The 19737-nt window shown below is 52.2% G+C and overlaps 3 protein-coding genes across 3 annotated transcripts; all 3 read right to left on the bottom strand.

The window, feature by feature from the left end:
* Positions 1-1174: 1174 nt before the first annotated feature.
* On the bottom strand, positions 1175-6938 carry QC763_709020 (uncharacterized protein). Its single transcript, XM_062915891.1, has 11 exons — positions 5451-6938; positions 5146-5358; positions 4883-5076; positions 3998-4038; positions 3825-3898; positions 3703-3763; positions 3453-3586; positions 3203-3390; positions 3073-3129; positions 2460-2924; positions 1175-2316 (listed from the first exon to the last, which is right to left on the bottom strand). The coding sequence occupies exons 1-10, from the start codon at positions 6354-6356 to the stop codon at positions 2771-2773; spliced, it is 2022 nt and encodes a 673-aa protein (XP_062761895.1). The 5' UTR covers positions 6357-6938; the 3' UTR covers positions 1175-2316; positions 2460-2770.
* A 623-nt stretch (positions 6939-7561) lies between these two features.
* Positions 7562-11410, bottom strand: QC763_709010 (uncharacterized protein; the record flags this gene model as incomplete). The annotated part of the gene is made up of 5 exons (XM_062915890.1): positions 11031-11410; positions 10564-10977; positions 10149-10462; positions 7906-10074; positions 7562-7835 (listed from the first exon to the last, which is right to left on the bottom strand). Exons 3-5 carry the CDS (start codon positions 10172-10174, stop codon positions 7562-7564), a joined length of 2469 nt encoding a protein of 822 aa, XP_062761894.1. The 5' UTR covers positions 10175-10462; positions 10564-10977; positions 11031-11410.
* A 1813-nt stretch (positions 11411-13223) lies between these two features.
* On the bottom strand, positions 13224-18805 carry QC763_709000 (uncharacterized protein). Its single transcript, XM_062915889.1, has 4 exons — positions 16476-18805; positions 16278-16356; positions 15852-16210; positions 13224-15794 (listed from the first exon to the last, which is right to left on the bottom strand). The coding sequence occupies exons 2-4, from the start codon at positions 16292-16294 to the stop codon at positions 13978-13980; spliced, it is 2193 nt and encodes a 730-aa protein (XP_062761893.1). The 5' UTR covers positions 16295-16356; positions 16476-18805; the 3' UTR covers positions 13224-13977.
* Positions 18806-19737: the final 932 nt, after the last annotated feature.

The following is a 19737-nucleotide window of genomic DNA, read 5'->3' as shown; positions in this document are numbered from 1 at the left end:
AAGAAACACTCAGCCATCGCGGTTTGTCATGTGTAGTCTTCGACACTCAAGACAGCTTGAAAATTTGGGCAAGCATTGCTAACAACACCTTTGTTGAAAGGCAGCCAGGTATCCTCGCGCCCGGTCGTGCTGCCCTGGTTGCACTTTGCGATGGTTGATCGCTACACAGCCTAACACATCGCAAGGAAAGGTTGCAATTCATACGATTCCAAACCTAATCCACACTGTTTTGGTGGACCGTTCTACCTACTAACGTACCGTTGAAAGAGTTTCATCAACTACACGCTTTCCACGGGACGCTCCGTGAGGCAGGTCCCTAGCAGACTGTTTCTTTCAACGCCACCTAAGCTAACATGTTGTTCAGCATATCCGCTACCAGATTCAGAGAGTATATGTCCTAGACCAGGGCAGCTAGGTAGACAATCACAGCAGCGTGGAATGCGAACTAGCCGATTCTACCTCTTGCAGAATGAGCCTTTACAATCAGGCAGATCAAACAGCATCTGGCAGTTGCAGTTCTGGTCACTATTCCGAATGCTCTTCTCCAATCAAAAGACGAGGGAGGGAGATATGGCCATCAAGGAAACAGCATGGCCACCTATCAAGTGCTCTACTGTCGTTGAGTGTCAAAGGATATGATTCCAACAAGGTCAGTTTTAATTAACTTTGCCATCGTGGAGAACCGTCTCGTTTCATTCTGTTGCTCCACGAGGAAATAGAACAACATCGGCTCCAAAGCGGATGGAAGATCAAGATACATTTCAAGTCTAGTATCACAAATATCTTTGCCTTTGTTCGCATTGCAGGAAACGGGGTGATTGAGGTCATACATGGATTGCTGTCATGGAGAAAAAGTGGGTCTGCCCCTTTTTTAAGTAAATAGTGGCTGGTTGGCGGGACAACCCATGATCCACCCATGTCTTGAATCCTCACTTCCTGAGAAGCCTGATGCCATGGGGAATTTTCTTTGCACCTCGATCATCAAGACTTTTGCAGATAATTCATTCAAGTGGTTAGAAAAGGCTTTAGCTCCAAATGGCAGATTCTGCGATTAAACAATAGAGTTTCTCATATCGACCCTGACCTATGCTAATTCCAAGGCAATAAAACATCTTCATTGTAAAATCATGGGTAAAAGCATGGCCGGAGTTTGCTGTACTTGCTGTTACTGAAGGCTGGTAAGCGTGGTATTTTTAGCTGTTAACTGGTCCATTTATATGTCTGGAGCACTTCCTTTTTCGGAGACATGGGTGGAGCACCACGAGGTCCTGCCTCCTGTGGGCCACCACAGTCAAAGGTATCTTGTAAAGCACCCACGTTCAATCCTCTCCACACTCCGTCGCCCCCGACCAAAAGAAATGAGCCCCAAACTTGTAGAGAAATATTCTGTCTACCCCAAGAAGTCGTGGCGCTGTAGTCCAAAAATCTGCAATGCTCACCCCCTGTGCTCAAACAAATTACGGCCAAACAACAGACATGGACCCCAAAACACGCCTCCCTTTACCGTGACTGCTCCTCTCCCCATCTTCCACCTCGCGCCAAGTTGCCTCCTCTCCTGACACGCCCATATCATCCAATCCCTATTCCAATCACATATACACACAACGCCTTTTTTGAGACTTATTCTCACCCAAATCCCCCTTGGCCAAAGCCGTCATCAAAACGAGCCCTCGACATCCCATAAGCTCCTGTTCAAAACCGCGGTGGTAATGTCTCATCTCGTCCCGAACGTCGAAAAGGCCCTCTGTCCAGAACTCTCTCCCCAATAACGATTTCCGGAAGCCTAACCGTTACCGAGGTAACCCCCCCCCCCTCCCCCCAGACCGGAAAAATCCATCTGCTCCTCGGTCCCGAGATTTTCCCCAAAATCTGCCAGCTGGTAGGTCGTGAGCCACTCGCTCTCCTCTGCTCTGTATGCCGCCCCTAGTCGTCACCCGCCCACCTGCCCAAGCTGGATGTGCTCACAAATCCAGCCATCGAGCTAGTCTTCTTCGAGTATCTTCTTAGCCGCGCTAGCTGCCCCATAAGGCTGTTCCAGAGCCTCGTCCTCAAGGCCAGAGCCTCATCCTCAAGGCAAGAGCCCGCGGCAGGCAATCGCAATCGTGAACTTCAACCAAACCCCTCCGTGCCAGGGATGTTCAAGCTTCACTGTGCGTGCCATGTTCCCCAAACGCACCAGCCTAATCGCCCTGTCGCCACGAGCTGTTCACCAGCATCTCGCCGGATCCGGTTCTGCTCTCATGGCGCTCCCTCCGCGCATGCAATCATCTTCGTGATCTTCATGTCTCCTATCAAGGTCAGCGACTGGCATATCGCCTAATCCCATATCACGAGCTGATTACCATCATGACACGGCCCAGACTCCGGCTCTGATGGTACCCACAGCATGCTCCACCGCCCGCGCCCACCCTAGGTTGAAGCCGTCACCAAAACAACGTTCAAAAAACACATGTACTCACCCTCAAGATTCTCATGCGCGCGCCGTCCGCCTATTTCCCAACAACGAAGTGGACACCCTCCTGTGAAGACAAACTCTGCTTGATTAGACTTCAGTTACATTGACTCCACCCCCCCACCGCCTATAACAAGGCATCGAGACTCCCTCATGTACCTCTGTAAATCGTGCTCACGCAGAAACAGAGTTTTTCAGTTGTTGATACAGTATCATCGTCACCACACAACAGGTGAATCACCTCCATGCCAACATGGCCAACAATCGTAGAGCCAATAAAGCCCCATGATATCGCATACCCCTACTGAACCTAATCTGTCAGTTAAACCACGGCACCAACCCCCCTTCACTCCCCGGCATCCCAAACCTCTCCCCCGGCACAACCATCGGCACGGGCACAACCTTCTCAAACGCCTCCCAGCTGTCACCCCCGGCCAGTGATGACTCAACAGGGAAAATAACGCCACACTCCCTAAACACCCAACCCACCAGTCCGTCGTTAGCCATGGTCTTTCCTTAACCAAGTCCATCGCCCCATCAACAAAACACACCCCTCAAGCCACCCCCCAACAAAGCACGGTCACTTCCCCCTGACAAAACCCAAAACACAAAGCACGTACCAGTTCCGACAGTTCAGTCTCACCCCACCGCCAACCTTCTCCCTCGTCAGCCGCCCCCTACCATCATCACGTTAGTCACACGCACCCACGACAACGACACCCACATCCAGCCATATGCTCCCAAACTTACCAAGCACTCTCCGAAAGGTTCCCACTTCCCAGATACACCCACCCACGCCTCCCTCCCCCCCGGCCCACAAACGCCACCTTGGAATGCATTACGACTCCCTCCCTCCTCGATCGACAGTCACGCAGCACCTTCCTCGGAAAGCCCGACGCCTTCCACCACTTTTCCTGAAAGCATATCGTTCCGGCGCCCTAATCCACAATGTCAGCAGTCACGCGAAGCATCCGAAAACCTTCGACATGCAGCCACATACGTCTCTCCCTCCCTTGCTGGTCACAATCGTCCTCTCCGAAGGGTAGTACACCCTAACATGATCCAACACGTCATCGTCAGACACTTTCTTGTGCGCCGGGGTTCGGGTTGATAATTCCTTGAGGCCAGAGTCGCCTGTGTGTTTGTCAGTAACCTTGGGACGACCCGTAATCCAAACAAAACAAGTCGTCATCGTTGCCGTCGTTGTCGTCGCTGTCGTGATGAATGTATCATGAAGCAAGTCGACCTACCTTGACAGGCGTAATAGAGCGAGTTGATCACGCTACTATTCACAGAACCGAGCGAAGAGCACTGCACAACCTTCATTAGATCTTCATCTCGGTCTACAAGGTGGAAGGGGGAGACGACATACCACGTAATCGAGCTCGATGGGGTCACTGGACGCGAGACCGAGAGCGGCGACTGCCCGACCGAGGCCAGGGTATCCTACATCAGACCGTTAGCCATCACCACCAACCTTGAGCCGCATCACCGATCATCGGCCATATAGATGGCCATCGCCAGACCTGGACGAGCAACACTCACCAGTCCTTTTCCAAGCCTCATCCGTGGTATGAGAGCCGACACTAGAAGCAGTTAGCTACCTATGCTATCATCCTTGATGATTTCCTCTTCTTTTTCTAAAAGGAATCATTTTTTGCTTCGATGATGTGGTAAAAAGACTAGGTAGAAAGAGAAATGTACCAGTGAAAGAGTGTGAATGTTGAACAGAACGTAAGCAATACTGTTTCCTGATCCCTGAATATAACCTCAAACTGGGGGGTTGATGCAACCGGGACTTGTGAACGAGTAAACACATCCCAAATTGCTGGCCAGCCTGCTTCCCGATGACTTTCCCAGACTCTACACATCCACTCTGGCGTCCACTTGGGCACCTCCCCAATTTCCTTTACTCTCTCAGCCCTTTCTATCTCTCAATCACCACCAGCTCTCTCCATTCATTTTGTTTTTCTCCGCCCATGTGGCCGCTTGGCACAGGAGTCCATGTCTCCATCTTCAGGCCAGACAAGTGTTGCCTGTGACGTAACAAGTGATCGCCGGGTAGAAGAAGATAGTGAGACGGTAAGAGGTTACAAGACGGGCGCGAGAAGAATAACAAGAGCAAAAAAGAAGCGAGGAATCAACAACAAGCCCCCGTCTTTACCCCCAAGACTACACTTGTCGTGTACCACTTGGCCTTCACAAACTGCCAGTCATCATGACCCGGCATTCCCATGCTGTCATGGGAAAAACAAAACCTCCGGAAGCTGTCTACCACCAGGTAGCTTACCCAGGCAACCAGCTGGAAGACATATGCAATGCTTCAAGACGGAAACTACCCGCAATGCAAAAAAAAAAAAAAAAAAAAAAAAAAAAAAAAAAAAAGAAAAAAAGGCTGACAAAAACACAGATGCAAAACCAGGTACTCACATGGTATGAACAAAGCCATATCTCCTCGTCTCCGAAAAGTCATAGCTCCGCAAGCTATTGATCAACAACGGATCCACCCCCTGAGCCATCAGAAAATACACCAGATCCTCGCCAAAGGAGCCGAGCCCGCCCCTCTGAACCGCGTCTCTCTCCTCCGTGTTCTTGAACTTGGGGAGGTCAATAAGGAAGACCATCTACGAAACCCGTGTTAGTAACCTCATGATCCGATTATACAGCCAGGTGGTCCAAAAACAGGACATGACGACCCCAAAACACACAATCACACCAACTCTTACATTTTCCATCGTCCCCGTCTCCCCCCAGTCATACGACATGAAATTCCCCGTCGGAACCACAACCCTCAAATAACCCTCATACTTGAGCAGCATCAGCTTCGAATGCATCGCACCCACAGCCTGCATGGTCGGAAAACAAAACCGGATCCTGCTCTTTGGGACATTATTTCTCATCTCGTTCTTCTAAAAAAATCATATCTTGGTAAGTATGAACGGGATCCTGGTCCATTCCGGTGTGTGTGGGGATATATATATGTATGTATATATCTTACCTGCGCCTCACTCTTCGCAAAAGCAATCAGATACAGCTTAGTCCTTGAGATATCAATCTTGGACAGCATCCAATGCTCATCCCACTGAAACGAGCTGATAACGGCCAGCTCGAGAATATCCTTCTGAAGGACTTCTTCAATCTTGACATCGTCGCCAGCCCGCGGGTAGCTTGGGTAGATCCAAGTCTTCTTGATGACGCCGCGGGGATATGGGAGGGTTTGAACTTGATGACTGGTCGGAGATGACCTGGGTGGAAGGATGCGGTTGGAATTACTGTGAGTGCTGTCACTGACTGATTTTTCGACTGCATTTGCTAACCCCCATGGGCTCCCATGACTGCCCCCTGAGCTATCCATCCCTCTTGAACTGGCCTTGACTGCTGGAGATAAAGAGCCAGTATCGTTCTTACCCCCTCGACCATTGCTGTGGGAAAAAATCCCCTCGTCACCCAACATTCTCGGGATCTGAGTCGACCGGGTGTCCAAACTGGAATACGGAGCCGGCGCCTCAAGTGATGCCTTTCTCTTCCTCTGGGCAAGTCGAGCAAGTCTTTCCTCCTCCATCTTCTTCCTGTCCAACCCGAGCGCCGAGAGGCCCGTTGCTAACGCCTGAGAGGCTGTAGGAGTATCAGATTGCTGTGAGGCAGAAGTCGAGGTCGTCATGACTGCGGGGACAGGCTGGTCCCGATCCTGGGTATCCTCACCAACAGATCGACTTGGTCCAGCAGTGTCCCCGGCGGCTGGTGACTCATCATCAAGGGTCAGGTCGATGGTCTCGTGTTTCCTTGGAGTATTGGTACGTCGCGAACCTGGGTCCTGGCCGAGGGAGAGAGCGATGGCGATGCGAAGGTCCTCATCCTCGGAGTCGCTTCCGCCGAGGTCGATGACCTGCCTTTCTTCCGACATGTTCGGTGTGGCAGAAGCGAGAGGGGAAAAGGAGGGTTAAAAGGGAAGAAGATGAGAGGCTGGAAACTTCTCAAGTATATGCTTTTTTTTTTTTTTTGGTTTGTAAGTTGCGTGGCGATATAGTGTGCTCAGGTGTAAAGTAAAGGGTCGGGGATGAAGTCAATAGGTACCGGGTAGGTGAAATATCTCGTTGGCGGTCGCGATGTAACTGCTTTCCCTCTCAAATGTGAGCAGCCGAGTCGTAAATGCTAACACACCGACTCCAGTGTCCTTTTCGTCAACACTGCAGCTTGAATGAGGTCGAGGTTCAGGCTTGCAAAGAAAAACAAAGGTCTAATTGGGCTTGGGAATGAGTTTGAGGCTCACTGAGTATCTGTGGTTGCTTTGTCCTCACGTCCCTCAATGTGGGGGGCTGTTTCCTTTTTGGGAGGGGAAGATGTTTGGCATGTGTGACGTGGATCGCGATTCAGTAAATCAAGGCAGGGACAACTGGCAGGGGAGCAAACGACGCGCGCTCACGTGACCTTCCCCGACATATCACCCGCTCAAGAAAACAGAGAGGGAAGAAGGTGTGTCACCAACGGTCATTTTGGCGTTGCAATCAGAATCTCATCCAAGAACAGAAAATATTGTTGAGTCTCAAACTCAAGATGTGGGCTTAGGAGGCTGAACTTTGGCTACACCGTTTTACACCCTATGGCCAGTAGTCAGGACTGCCGACATCTTGAACTAGCCTTCAAGACAGCTGTCAATGTCACAAATTCCAATTCTCTATAGTCTAATCTCACCGGGAACTAGCATCGCCTCATTTCACGTGTCAGCCTTCTGTTCCCATACGTAATAACCCTAACCCTGAAGAACCCCCTTGTTCTCAGAGACAAACAATATGAAAATCGAGGAGAAGCGAGCAAAGATGTGTGAATATATGGAGTATCACCAACCAAACACCCATCATAATCCATCAAACATCAATACATACAACATCAGGGTATCTCCAATAACTCTAGCCCGCCACCATAACCAAGCAACAATACTCCAGCCTTGCTACAAGTCAAACAACACCAAAATCCACTTCTTTTTACTCTCACCGTGTACAAAATATCATATCCTATCCCTTTCCCGACCCATCCCATCCAATCCTATCTTGTCATCATATCCATTATTCATTTCCAATCCCAAAACCAATCACCATCGCACCCCCCCAATCACCTAAAACTCTTAAAATTCTTATGCGCCAACGGACTCGTAATCCCCAAGCCCGACCCCCCTCCTCCCACCCGCACATGCCCATGCCCATGATAACGCCCCCTTTCCCTGTCCCCCTCCCTTTCCCTGTCCCCCTCCCTTTCCCTAACCCTCCCTCCACCACCACCCCTCACCGGATGCCCAGTCGTAACATTCGCACAAAACGAACAAATGTAAATTGACGTCTCCGTCGCATTCACACACCGTTCATGCAAGTTCATCTCACACGATTGACTGCCTCCATGTTAGCAACCCACACCACCCTTTCATCATCACATAAAATCTTCTAAAGGAACAAACATACCACTGAACCAACAGCTCATTCCTCCCCACTTCCCCCCTCCCACAAACGCACCTCATCCCCCCTCCCCTCTCACCCGTCGGCGTCGGCAGACTCCCCTCCGTCATGCTAGCCGGACTCAAGCTACTATTATTATAACTCCCCCTGTAACCCCCCTGCTGATGATTCCCAAAACTCGCACTCCCCGACCCCCCCACCCCCGAAAAGGACCTCCTCACCTTTGGCGCAGAACTCGGCGGCCACTGCCCGCTCCGCTGCCGTGCCTCCCTGACCTTTTGCAGCTCACTGATCGCGTCTCCGGCCACTTTTCCCGTGGGCGTGAGGTCATTCACATTCACCACCGTCTCCCCATCGCTATCATCATCCTGGTGTTGGAAGCTAGCGCTGTACGACGAGCCGGTATGAGACGCCCGGTGAAAAGGATGGACAATCGAGGGTTTTACCGGATCTGGGAGCGCAAAAGAGGTGTTTCTGCTAGGAATGATAATCGGGCCTTCGTCATCGGTAGAGGAAGAGTCATCTTCCTCGTCGGAAGGAGTCCACCTCCTACGTTGGCTGCCGTCTTGGGAGCCCTGGCGCTTTTTTGCACTGGTTGGCTCTTCTGTTTCTACAACGACTGTGGTTTCCACTCTTGCTCTGCCGTTGGCATCAATGGTGAACTTCGCTTGGGTTCGCATTCTTGGACCCGAGGTCTCTGGGATGGATGTCAAGCTGGAAAGTCGGGAGTGTTGCTGGCTTTTCAGGGGAGATGTCCTTCCACTTGGACGGGAAGGTTGGCTTATAATCGGCCGGTTGGCACCTACGCCAGCGTTGCTCACCAGTTGTGATTGTGGACGAGGAGCTGGGGCAAGAGTGGGCAGCGCTGGTCGGCTCGACTGCTTCTTCCCTCTATTTTCGCTGAAGCTTCGCGAGAGGCCAGGTCGTCCAACCGACTTGATTGGTGAGCTAGCCAGAGCTCGGTCTGGTCTGCTTGAAGGCACGGTCCTCGTGCTTGACGAACGACGAAGCTCGCCTCGGGATGTTGTCACTATTCTTTGCGCTGATGGTGCCCTGCTCGTTGGCTGGACAAAGTCTTGACTCGTTTGACGGCGAGGTGCGATAGGGACTTGCATAGACTGGTCATGAGAGATGGCATCCATGTTGGCTGACTGCGGCCGGCTGAAGATGAGCCCGGGGTTTACCGCGCCGCCGCTACTGTTCATTCCAAAGTTGTCTTCCATGGTCGTGGAATAATCAACCGCGAACATGGCTTGTTCGGGGGCTGAAGTTACGAGGGCAGGCATGGGCGCCTGTGATATAAGGGGAGCTTGGTGATTTCCAGGAGTAACATGACCGTTTTCGTGACCGACCATGGCGTCCTGTGCCTGCATCAGATTGGCATTTGCCCAGTCGACTGGGGTGAGAGGTTGATGTGTCTGGTTTTGGAACATATCGCCACCATTGGCGCCATTGGCACTGAAATCAACTTCCATTCCTCCCATGTTGGGATCCTGGTCCCAAAACGACCGCTGTGGTGCATATCCTGGACCGGCGGCCGGTGCTGATAAGGGATAAGAAAACATGTCGCCAGGGTTGGTCACGAAGTTGCCCATTTGTGGCTGGGCAGTCGCCAAAAAGTCTGGGTGGCCGTAGCCCTGATCATTCTGCATGGCGGACGTATCGAGTTTGGGAGCGAGTTTCCGTTCACCCTTCCGGCCAGAGGGCGGCGGGGTTGCTGTTTGTCCCTGAGATTGCTCAACCACTGTTCCACGCCGCACCTTCTTTGAAGTCCTCTCAGCTGTATCTGAATTTCGGCTGGCGAGAGTTAACTGTTGAAAGGTTGGGGTTGATAGTTGGCTCGGAGAAGATCGTAGGATCTCGGACGGTTCCACAGACGGTAGCTGCAAGTTGGTGGTGGGCGAAAACGTTTCCCCAGTAGACAACGTCCGTTTGCGGGCCGAACCAAGGTATGGGGTTGCTGGACCAAAATCGGGAAAGGGATGCTGGCTGTCCCTCAGGTTCCCCGGGGTCGAGTTGAAGACGGAGTAATCCTCGGCAAAATGAGGAGTCCAGCCTCCAGGCTCGTCGAATCGTCCCGCGTTGTTCTTTGGTGTTTCGAAACGAGGACTCGGGAAAATCGATAATGTTGGTGTTTGTTTAGGGGTGGGCGGCTGAGCGTCTGGGTCGCCAAAGCTGCAGGCACCTGAGATCAGCACGGAAACATACATACCTTCCACCGACTCAAGGGAGGGAGTATGGGAGCGCACCTGGAAACTGGCTGATCCCCACTCATAGCAGATTCAAATTTCTCTCAATGTATTTTTTCATGGGCCGAGCGCTCTAGTAAGAATCCACCGGCGTTGCTTCGGACGTCCAAGGTGCTCGGGGAGAGTGGCAATATAGGCAGATTCGAGATGGAGAGGCTCTTGTTGGACGAGCGGGAAGGAAGGATAGGTGTGCGGGACACGGGATAGATGATACGGCGTGTATTCGTCAATTTATCAGGGCCCAATGTCCATGTTCATAAGGGGTATCCAAGCGTCGTCGACATTCGTTTCGTAAGCAAAGTAAACATTAAAATCTGGCATCCCAGGGGCACGGTCAGTAAACAGCTTTTTGAGGTTGTCTGCGCGGGGCCATAGAGACATCAAGGCTTGTTGTAAGGAAACGGGGCCAAGCTACCAAGCAGTTCTGAGCATAACCGTCAATCGTCAGAGAGGAGGGAAACGAAACAGGACAAGAAACCCTTGACAAGCCCGGTGAAGGAGCACAGCGCGGATATATCTCTTTCTCAATCCCTGGGGGCCGGGAAATGCAAAAGCCTGGTTGGAACAAAATGTACCGAGATATATTATTGTCGGGTCTGTGCTGAGGGCGAGTGGATTTGCTTGCGAGGGGCCCTGGAGGCCCTGGTTGGCGGCACGGGTTGCCCCCTGCTCACGTTCACAGCAGCGATCAACTGAGCTCTTTTCAAGAGAGACTCTGGCGATACTCGCTGGGACGGCGGCAATTCAGACAAACACCAGCAGTCTGCGACACAAGACGTACTCTGTGCCTCAAAGGTTGCGTGCGAGGTTGGACCGGGGCGGTAGCTAACTGAGAGGTCAGTCAGTACATAGATCGGTGTGCAGTTCAGCAAGCCATCAGACAGTGGGGGTACAGGATGGATAGCCTGAATGTCGAGGGAAGGTGCTGCAGTGCATCAGGCATGCAAGCCTCCAATATCCAATTATCAGGTACCCGAGCCCTGGATGAGACGAAGTCTTCCCCGCTCCGGCTTTAGTGCCGACATGCTTGCTGCAGTCCGAGGTCGAGACTGCGCATCGGCAGGCTGGCCACTGCATGTGTAGAAATTAGAGAGAGCGGTGGAATTCGTCCTTCGGTCTGCATGTCAGAGGGGGTACCCAATTCGTCAGGACTGATCTGGATATCGAATCCGATACCTATTCGATCGACATCACCGGAAGGAGAAAAAAAGAGGCACACAGATATCTGGCACGATATCAAGCCAAATGAGTCAATTGAGAAAGGACCCCTGTCGGCAGCCTGCTTGGAAGTGGGCTTCTGGCTGAAGTTGGTGGTGAACAAGAAGGTCAAGTCAGCAGCTGGAGACATGGGCAGGGTGGAGATCACAGCCTAGGCACGTGGTGGGGTACCTATTCCAACATCGATCTTCTTTTCCCCATCTTCATAAGTCTTGCTATTCAACAGGTCAAACATCAAATAACTCTGATCTCATTGCAGCAATCGAAAGATTTCGGCCAAACTCCTCCAAAAGAGAGAAAGCATAGTCCCAACAGCGCCCGCAGACGCAGCCGGCAAAGAACATTCCCAACCCTGGACTCGTGATCGTCTTTGCTTCCCAACCATGAGCCCCCAAAAAGGAGAGACCAATCCAATCAATTGACATCCCATGACAATCCAGTGGCAATCGCTGGGTTCCTGCATTGGTATTTGCAGCTGCAAAAATCGGCGCATAATCGGTGCTGTCACTGCTGTACCTGGAAAACACACCCACCACCACCGCAGCTCAAGCCTCACTGAGCAGCAAGCGGTAATTAAACACAACCCCCAGGTTTCCAAACTCTGTCCGACTCCGGTTCTCTCAATTAATTTTCTTCTCCCACTTGGATATTCCACCCGTCCCTGACGTCGTCAAGTTCATGCAAAACCCAAAAATATACCTCCTCCCCAGCCGAGACCACCCACATGGTAACTTATCCCCTCCATCAAATCCATCAATTACTGCAACCTCAAGAGGCTGATGAAACAACTTCAACAAAAACTCCCAGTTTTAGACTGTCATCCCAGTCCCCACATCGACTGGACAGGAGCTTGTCCCAAACCTCACCAACAGCAACAGCTTCGTGCATCAGGAGCACACACCACACCTCCCTCAAACTCGGGCTTGTGAACCACTGATTGGCAGGGCAACCGAACCAGTTAAAACATTCAATCCCTCCCATCCATTCATCCCCTTTCCCCAATCCAATCAATCATCCCATCTTATCCCCCCTCGTCTTCTTTCTTACAGCGAAAGAATCAAGAATTGAACACTCCAACCAAACCGGGATAAATCCTCTTTCCAGTAAGGCGCCCCTCGCCGCCAAGAAGGCTGAAATCTGCAACCACTTTAGATCCCTGTCCGCCCTACCACCCACCACCCTAACCCTGTCCCGCTAGTACACTATCCTTCATCACCTAACCCTGGCTTTTTCTTTTTCCCTCTTCAACAACCCTGGGCGGTTATCCAACCACCACCACGCAATCATCAGCCTCACAGAGAAGCAGCACATCATCTCGCTGCTCTGTCGCATGAATTCCACAAGATGAAACTGCTAACTACCATCTTGCTCTCTTTTTATCATCCCGCGTGTGTGTGCGACAGTTCATCCGATGAGAAAAAACAACAAGAAATGATCCCAACCGTCAAGGTTCCCCGCAATGGTTTTTCCTGTATCCGAGCAGGGTTCCCTTGACAAGGGAAGCAAAAGAGAGAGAGGATGGGATGGGATGGGATGGATCGCATGAATTCACACCCGCTCAACCACACAATAATCGTGATGACCTGCGTGTGGTGATGAACCGCTTTATGCCGCTGTCGTTACCCATATTCTCCGATCTTGATCTCATTATGCCCACCCACTGGAAAAGCACATGTGAAATGCCAATCAACATCTAGACAATAATAATCCTCGGTTCAGCGGTTATGCTGGCACGGGAATACCACCACCACCACCGCCGCCACCACAATATCCCACATCAAGGACTCACCAATCCTGGAAAAGCAACGTAGGATATCGCCAAGCAAAACAGAACAACACACATATGAAAAGTCAAGGCAAGAAAAAAAAAGATCAATTGCTATGCAACAACCACTTCCCCTCCCCGATTCCTCCTCTTCCCCCCCTTTCATCGATCACCCCTCCAACACCAAAATCCCAATGTGATAATCCTCCTCTTTTCCACCATCCATCCAAAAAAGGGGTATCTAAACTACGTTTCAAAAGGACACTTTCTCCATGCCCACCATCATATACTACCTTCTGCAAAAGAAAGAAGGCAAAAAACTATCCTGATTAGAATATCAAAACGCTCAAAAAGCCAAAAAGAACAAGAAACGGATGAACCAGCCATACGAAACAAGGAGAGACAGGAAATCAAAAAAGCCAAAAAGAAAAAAAAAGGAGAAAAAACGAATAATGTGCAAAGAATTGAAGTTGCGGTCGTCCAAGAGTGGAGAGGGGATGTGAGAGAAAAAGACAGGAAGGATATTTTCTTGTGGTTGGCTGGTAGACAGTAGTTGATCCAAGAAATTAAACCCTTTATAAAGGGAAAAAAGAGAGAGAAAAAACGGCATCCACTTCAACCATACGTCCTGAGAGAGAGTGTGTGTGTGTGAGAGAGAAAAATCATGCCATGCTCCATGCCTGTCTATAACCTTGCTCCAAGTAGTGAAATTGTACCCAAAAAAAGAAATGATTTCATCATCATCTGACAAAGAAATGAAATAATGATCTGATCAATTTTTGGTATCGAGGGTCATAACGGCATTCATAGCGATAGTGAGTAAGGAAACCTAGCGGCCAGTGACGTCTAGATCATGTTCGCAAAGCCGTCCATGGGAGCCATGGGAGGGATGGGGCTCATGATGGCTGTTCTGGGAGGCTGCGGAGGAGCTGACGTCGGGTGGAGCTGCAGGTGAGGTGGGAGGTGTCGATGGAAGTGACGGACCGGCGGAGGCTGCAGCTGGATGACTGGCTGCGGTGGAGGATGGCTCTGCTGATGCTGATTGTATTGTTGGTGCTGCTGCGACGGCATAGTATGCGGCTGCTGCCCCTGAGGCTGCTGCTGGTGCTGTGTAGGTGGCGGGGGAGGCGGACCATGTGACGGGTGTTGGCTTTGAACTGGGGTTGGTGTCTGTCTCTGGTCCAGAGTCTGTTCCAGAGCCTGTTGAGTCTGGTGCTGAGACTGCGACTGAAGGGGAGCGGGAGCAGGAGTGTTTGTCGTCGACACCTGTGGTGTCATTTGGGGCGTCAACGGATTGGTTGCCGGCTTTGCCATGTTGGTGGCCGCCAGAGCACGGGTATTGCTGCTCTCCCTTCTGCGCTTGGGTGCGTCCTTGATCTTTGGGTGCGTGTGGCACTTGTAGGCATGTCTAAACCAGGTCGTTCCCTTTTTCTTGCTGCTCACCAATGCAATCCATTCGTTGCAGCTGCCGCACAGTCCTTCCCAGACATCAGGGTTACCATCCATGCGCCTCGTGTCTTGAGGCTCCTGGAATGGGCTACCCGTTGCGGCACTGATGCCATGAGTAAAGCTCTTGTCGTACCAGAAAGCAGAGTTCTTCAGGACAAGCCATCTTCCAGGCTTACAAATGCCGCACCATCCTTCCCGCTTGTTACCATGTCCGCGAACCCATCTTGGGGTGTACAAGTCACCCTCAAACCTCAGCTCTTGCTCGTGGGGGATCAAGTCTGGGTCGGATGGGTTCATATCTTCGGGCGGTGGAGGAATCTGCTCCTCCTGAAGAGACGCATACAGATCAGGGGGGTCAGAAAGGTCAGCGTAGTGGCTGTGGAGAGAGTGGGGGTCGGCATTGCTTTGAAGCATGCGGAATAGTCCATGTGAGAGCAGGGGGGGCGCGTTCTCAAACTGATGAGGATGGTGGTGATGCGTGTCATGGTGGAAGACATGAGACGGAAGTTGCGTGGGCAAAAGCATGCTGTTTCTCTGGAATGCCGGCGCATTGCTCATCAGATAGGGGTGCTGCTGCGCTGCCTGGAGGTTGCCGTAGTTCAAGGGGAGGGGGCCGTGTCCGATAGTAGGTGACGAGTGGCGAGACGACATCCGATTGTGCTGGTTGAAAACGTCATGAGGGTGATACACAAAGGGGGAAGGTCTCCGATTCGCCGTCCCGTATGAACCAGTCGACCACCTCTTGTTCCTGGCGCTTTCCACCGAGTAAGGGGCCGCGCGAACTCCAGGTCGTGGAGAAGGCGATGCGCGCCCTCTGCTTTGGGTTCTTACCAACTCTGACCGGCTCTGAGGTGTCATGCGTGGGGAAGCGACAGGAGACAGTTGCGTAGATGAAATCATCGAGTTTCGGTTGGACGGCGGCGGGTACTCAGACGAGAAGGAAGGCGCTTCGGAGAGGGTCGTGGAGAAATCCTCGTAGGGAGGCATTTCTGACATGCCGCCCGACGTGGACACGGTAAAAGACGACCCAGACATTCTGCGAGGGTTCAACCCATGCTCAAAGTTGTTCGAGTCGCCTTCCACCTGTTGACCAGGATACCTGAGGTCAATAATGGGATTCGCCTCGTCAGTGGTGTAAGCCTGCCCAATGTTCATCTCGGGCTCCAACCCATGAATCTCGAAATGGTCATCGCAAGGCTTTTGCGGCCACGAATCTGAGGGGATGGTTAGCCCCTCGAAGCCGCCATAGCCTCCTCTGCTAAAACACTCACTGCTCTCCAATGTAGTCGCCGGATAGAAGTCCTGGTGCATGGAGATAGGTCTCGACGACATGCCATCGCTAGGTGTCTGCTGCATTTGCAAAGATGACGAGTCCCAAGCTGGCAGACCCTCGTACGGCTCCGCCACGCAGTACGAGAAGCCTTCATGAATAGTCGCAGGCCTGGGTCTCATTCCCTGGGATGTCGGTGTCGTCCACATTCCCTGCGGTGCCGTCATCGCGTCGGTCTTTGGAGGCACGGTGCCACCGTTCATGGTGACGACAGGTGTAGGATGGGGCGATGTGATCTCTCTGCCAAACTGATTCTCGGGATTTTCGAAGTTGAACGCTGGTACTTGGATTTGCTGCCGTCTATAGCATACATGTAAGTTCCAGTGTCCCTGGTTTGAGGTAGAGTCAAGCAACGGGGAAGGCGTACAATTGGGATGAATCCATAGCAAAACGGTTCTGATTTAGAAAATAGAAAAGTGTGTGGTTAATCTAAGATTTACCGGAAGCTGAGAGTAGCCAACCATCCAAAGGTCAGCATGAATGCTCGAGCGGAAGGAACCCTGGCAGTCGAGGGGGCCCCGCTTGTGTATCATGGGATATTCACAAGCCGTCCTTTGCAACTTACTAGGAACTATAACACGCTTAAGGGCCCGGTCCAGAGCATGAGATAGAGTCGGGTCAACCAAATGGAGAATGTAGGATAAGTAGCAGTTGTCGCGGCCGTTGGCGTCGGTGTTGGTGTATCGAATCAAGAGTGATATTCAGATTGGGGTTGTATCGGTAACGAAGGAGTGAATAGACTGGACGGTTGCTTTCGAGTTGGATCTCGGAGATAGCAGGTAAAGAATGTAAAGCCTCGCGTTGGGGCTGGGTGTGTGTCAAGATGATGAAAAGTAATACGAGACAAGGAGTGACTGATCGCGGTGTCGGGTGCTGGTTAAGGAGCGTGGTGAGTTGGGTGGAGAGGCAACTCGTCAAACCGTCGGTTCACACTGGCGTCCGTCCGGAGGCGGGAAAGAGAGCCAGCTCTTGGTATTGTAGACCAGAGGCCGATATAAGGGGGTGCGGAAAATATCGTTAAAGGAGCGACTGAGAAGAGGGAAGAGAAGGAACCAGTGTGAACACTTTTGGGGGGTGGGACGACGCGGAAAGAGGGAAAAAGAAGGCCGGATGGCGGGGGCGTCGAAGGACCCTGGGGGTATATGAGAGAAAAAAAAAAGTACTCGTGAACCAAGAAGGCCTGCCCGAGGGGACGGTGGAGGGGGAGGGGCCTATAGCTCAGCACGGTCAAGCTCGGAACGTCGGTAGGAGCTAAGCCGGATTTTCCTGATACAAACCTGACCTGTGTCTGTGGATGTCGAGGACAGGTGGTGTGCGAGAATCTGCTTGGCCTGCCCCAGAGGACGACGAGCAAGGATCATGAGGGGCAGGGTGGGCAGCGATGGACAGGGGGGGTCGGGCAGGGTTACATCTGTTCATCGATGACGGAACATAAGGAGGCGTGGGTGAGGATGAGGGAAGGATGGGTTGAACCAGGGATTGGGTTCAGAACATTCCTTGCTCCATTGGGAAAGAAGGGGAACCTGGACAAAACACCGAAGCCACCAGATGCGAACTGGGGCCTGGGCAGCGAGGATATGAAGCCAGGAGACAACGGCCGGCAGAAGAAGGCCGGGAAGGGAATATCGAGACGAGCAGCCGGACGTTGGTTAACAGAATGAGCGTAGTCTGTTCCTAGAGGAGACAGATGATGGAGGGGTGATATCCACTTGGACAAGACAAAGGGGTTGACAGGGCACGCAAGGCTATTCCAGCCTGGGACTCGGCCCTGTGGAGGCTGAGGCTGGACAGGGCCATGGGGAAGATGCCGAGGAGGTGGCTTGTCTCAGCACCATGCCCCGAGAGCGAGCGTTGAGGTGGCAACGTCGAGATATCCCGTCGGTCGAGAGAATGGAGTTGTTGGGGGTCAAAATCAAAAAGGAAAATAGAATCAAGAGAAAACAACGAATGGCAGGGTGTGGTCTTGGGTGACATCTTGGTCAGACCCCATCGCGCACCCGCTATCGAGGCCAAACAGTGCGGGAGCAGCTCACGGACCGAGGGCTGACCATCTCACGATGATTGTTTGACAGGCAACCTGGCACAGCAAGTTGCGATTCTGCACCGAAAATCCGGTGTGGGCTACTCGCAATGAGAGTTGCAGTAGCCGCTGTGAGCGTGAGAGGAAACCGATTCGCAACCTGGCCCAGGATCCCCAGTGGAGATCATGGCAGAGCATGTTTGGCAAGACCACATCGAGCAACGGGCGCCGTTTTGGCATCGGCGATCCGGATCTCAAGTTTCTGACTTTTCTGGGGGATTTCTCTCCTGTCTTTGCCTGGTGCGTAGATCGAGACCCGGCCGCGTGTCCGTGAGGTGGCCTCGAGGCGGCGCACCACACCGGACGACATACCGGCTGACTGTTGGTACCCCAAAGAACTGTGTCTGTCGTGCCAGATAATGGTTGTGGTGTAATAACAAGGCGTGTGATCCTGTTGGTCAACAAGTCGAAGGCTCCCAGTCTTCTAGATGCCGCTGGCAGACATCAGTCAACTACATGTTCCATCCCCGACATCTGATAACCAGACCTGCGGGCGTGAGTGGCCGGCGTGATGGGTCGGGGGACGGCAGTCAGTCGCAAGCACGGCCAGTTCGACCGCGCACAGAGATGGAATCTGGAGAAAAGTTTCTTCATTGGCAGGCCCAGGCCATGGGTGAGGGTATTTCCAACTGTTGGCAAACAACCTGGAAATCAGCGATTCGACAACGGGCAGAGGCGAATGCGAGGGTTTGGGCAGTTTTGATGAAGCTGGTAGCGAATCTGCAAGTGCTCTCGATGTTTTGGATCCGTCGAGAAACATCCGTTTAGCCTCAGTGGTAGGTTGGGATATCGCAGTGTTGAGTGATGGTCAAGACATGTCGTTGGAAGAGACGCGACTGGACGCCCTCGAGCACGGGGCAACAGGTTTGAGGTTGGCGTTGCAGTGGGTCCAACCCGCGTCCTGATTCGTTGCTGAGGGTAATCGACATCGGGGATCCCTGTCTAAGCAGGGGCCTCTAGCTGTCTCAGATCTGTCGCAGACATCGACCCATGTCACGCTATGAGTCCTGAGTCGATTGAAGTCTCCGCCTTGTTGTTCGAGTTCGTTCAACGGTCATCAACGACTTCTTTCTTTCTTCTTTCTTTCTGATGAGATCCGCCCAGATCGTTATCCTCCGAATGTTGCGTGACTGGGGACCCGTTGCCGAGTCCCGCGCTCCGTAATTCCACCCTCCAACCACGCCAACCCCGCAACTCGCGCCAGTTCGGCTTTGTCGGCCTCATCAAACTATTTCGGTTCGGCAGCCTCCCGTCTTTGCATCGCATGGTCGATATTAATTATAGAAAGGTCTGTGGACTGCAGATGACAGATACCTCCACAGCCACCTCCAGACACGTCTCCCCCCTCTGCCCGCCCAGTGTTTGACAGTGTATGGAGTAAGAAAGGTGATACGAAGGATGGCTGATCGAGTGGATCTCGAACCATAAAACTTCTCCTGGTGTGTTTCTCTGTCGTCACTTCAGTTGCCCGCTCCCGAACAAGATCTACTTGGCCTTGTTTGGAACTCATGGCATTTTCCTTCTTTCTCGTCCTCCATGGAGTATTCTCATTAGCGGTAGCGGTTATTCTCTTGCTGCAGTGCTCCTTCATACCCCGAGGCAACCATTTTGTTTCCCCCAATCCAGCCTGCAGACCCAGTCTTCTCATCTTTTGTTCGAAACTAACCGACTTTGCCACGCCGCTCGGCCGCTCGTTGTTCATGCTGTCCATCTTGCCCGTCTCTTGGGAGCTGATCTCTGATTGCCT

Source organism: Podospora pseudopauciseta (assembly GCF_035222475.1).
Source record: "Podospora pseudopauciseta strain CBS 411.78 chromosome 7 map unlocalized CBS411.78m_7, whole genome shotgun sequence".
NCBI lineage: Eukaryota > Fungi > Ascomycota > Sordariomycetes > Sordariales > Podosporaceae > Podospora > Podospora pseudopauciseta.
This window is presented reverse-complemented; position numbering and strand designations above follow the sequence as displayed.

Bases quoted from the DNA above. Each gene is read 5' to 3' on its own strand.
- QC763_709020 (XM_062915891.1), bottom strand. From the start codon at position 6,356: ATGTCGGAAGAAAGGCAGGTCATCGACCTCGGCGGAAGCGACTCCGAG. The intron at 5,359-5,450 runs GTAAGATATATA...TTTTTTTAGAAG, and splicing joins TTGCGAAGAGTGAGGCGCAG to AACGAGATGAGAAATAATGT. The intron at 2,925-3,072 runs GTACGTGCTTTG...TTGGGTGTTTAG, and splicing joins AGACTGAACTGTCGGAACTG to GGAGTGTGGCGTTATTTTCC.
- QC763_709000 (XM_062915889.1), bottom strand. The intron at 15,795-15,851 runs GTGAGTGTTTTA...CCATCCCCTCAG, and splicing joins GGCGACTACATTGGAGAGCA to ATTCGTGGCCGCAAAAGCCT.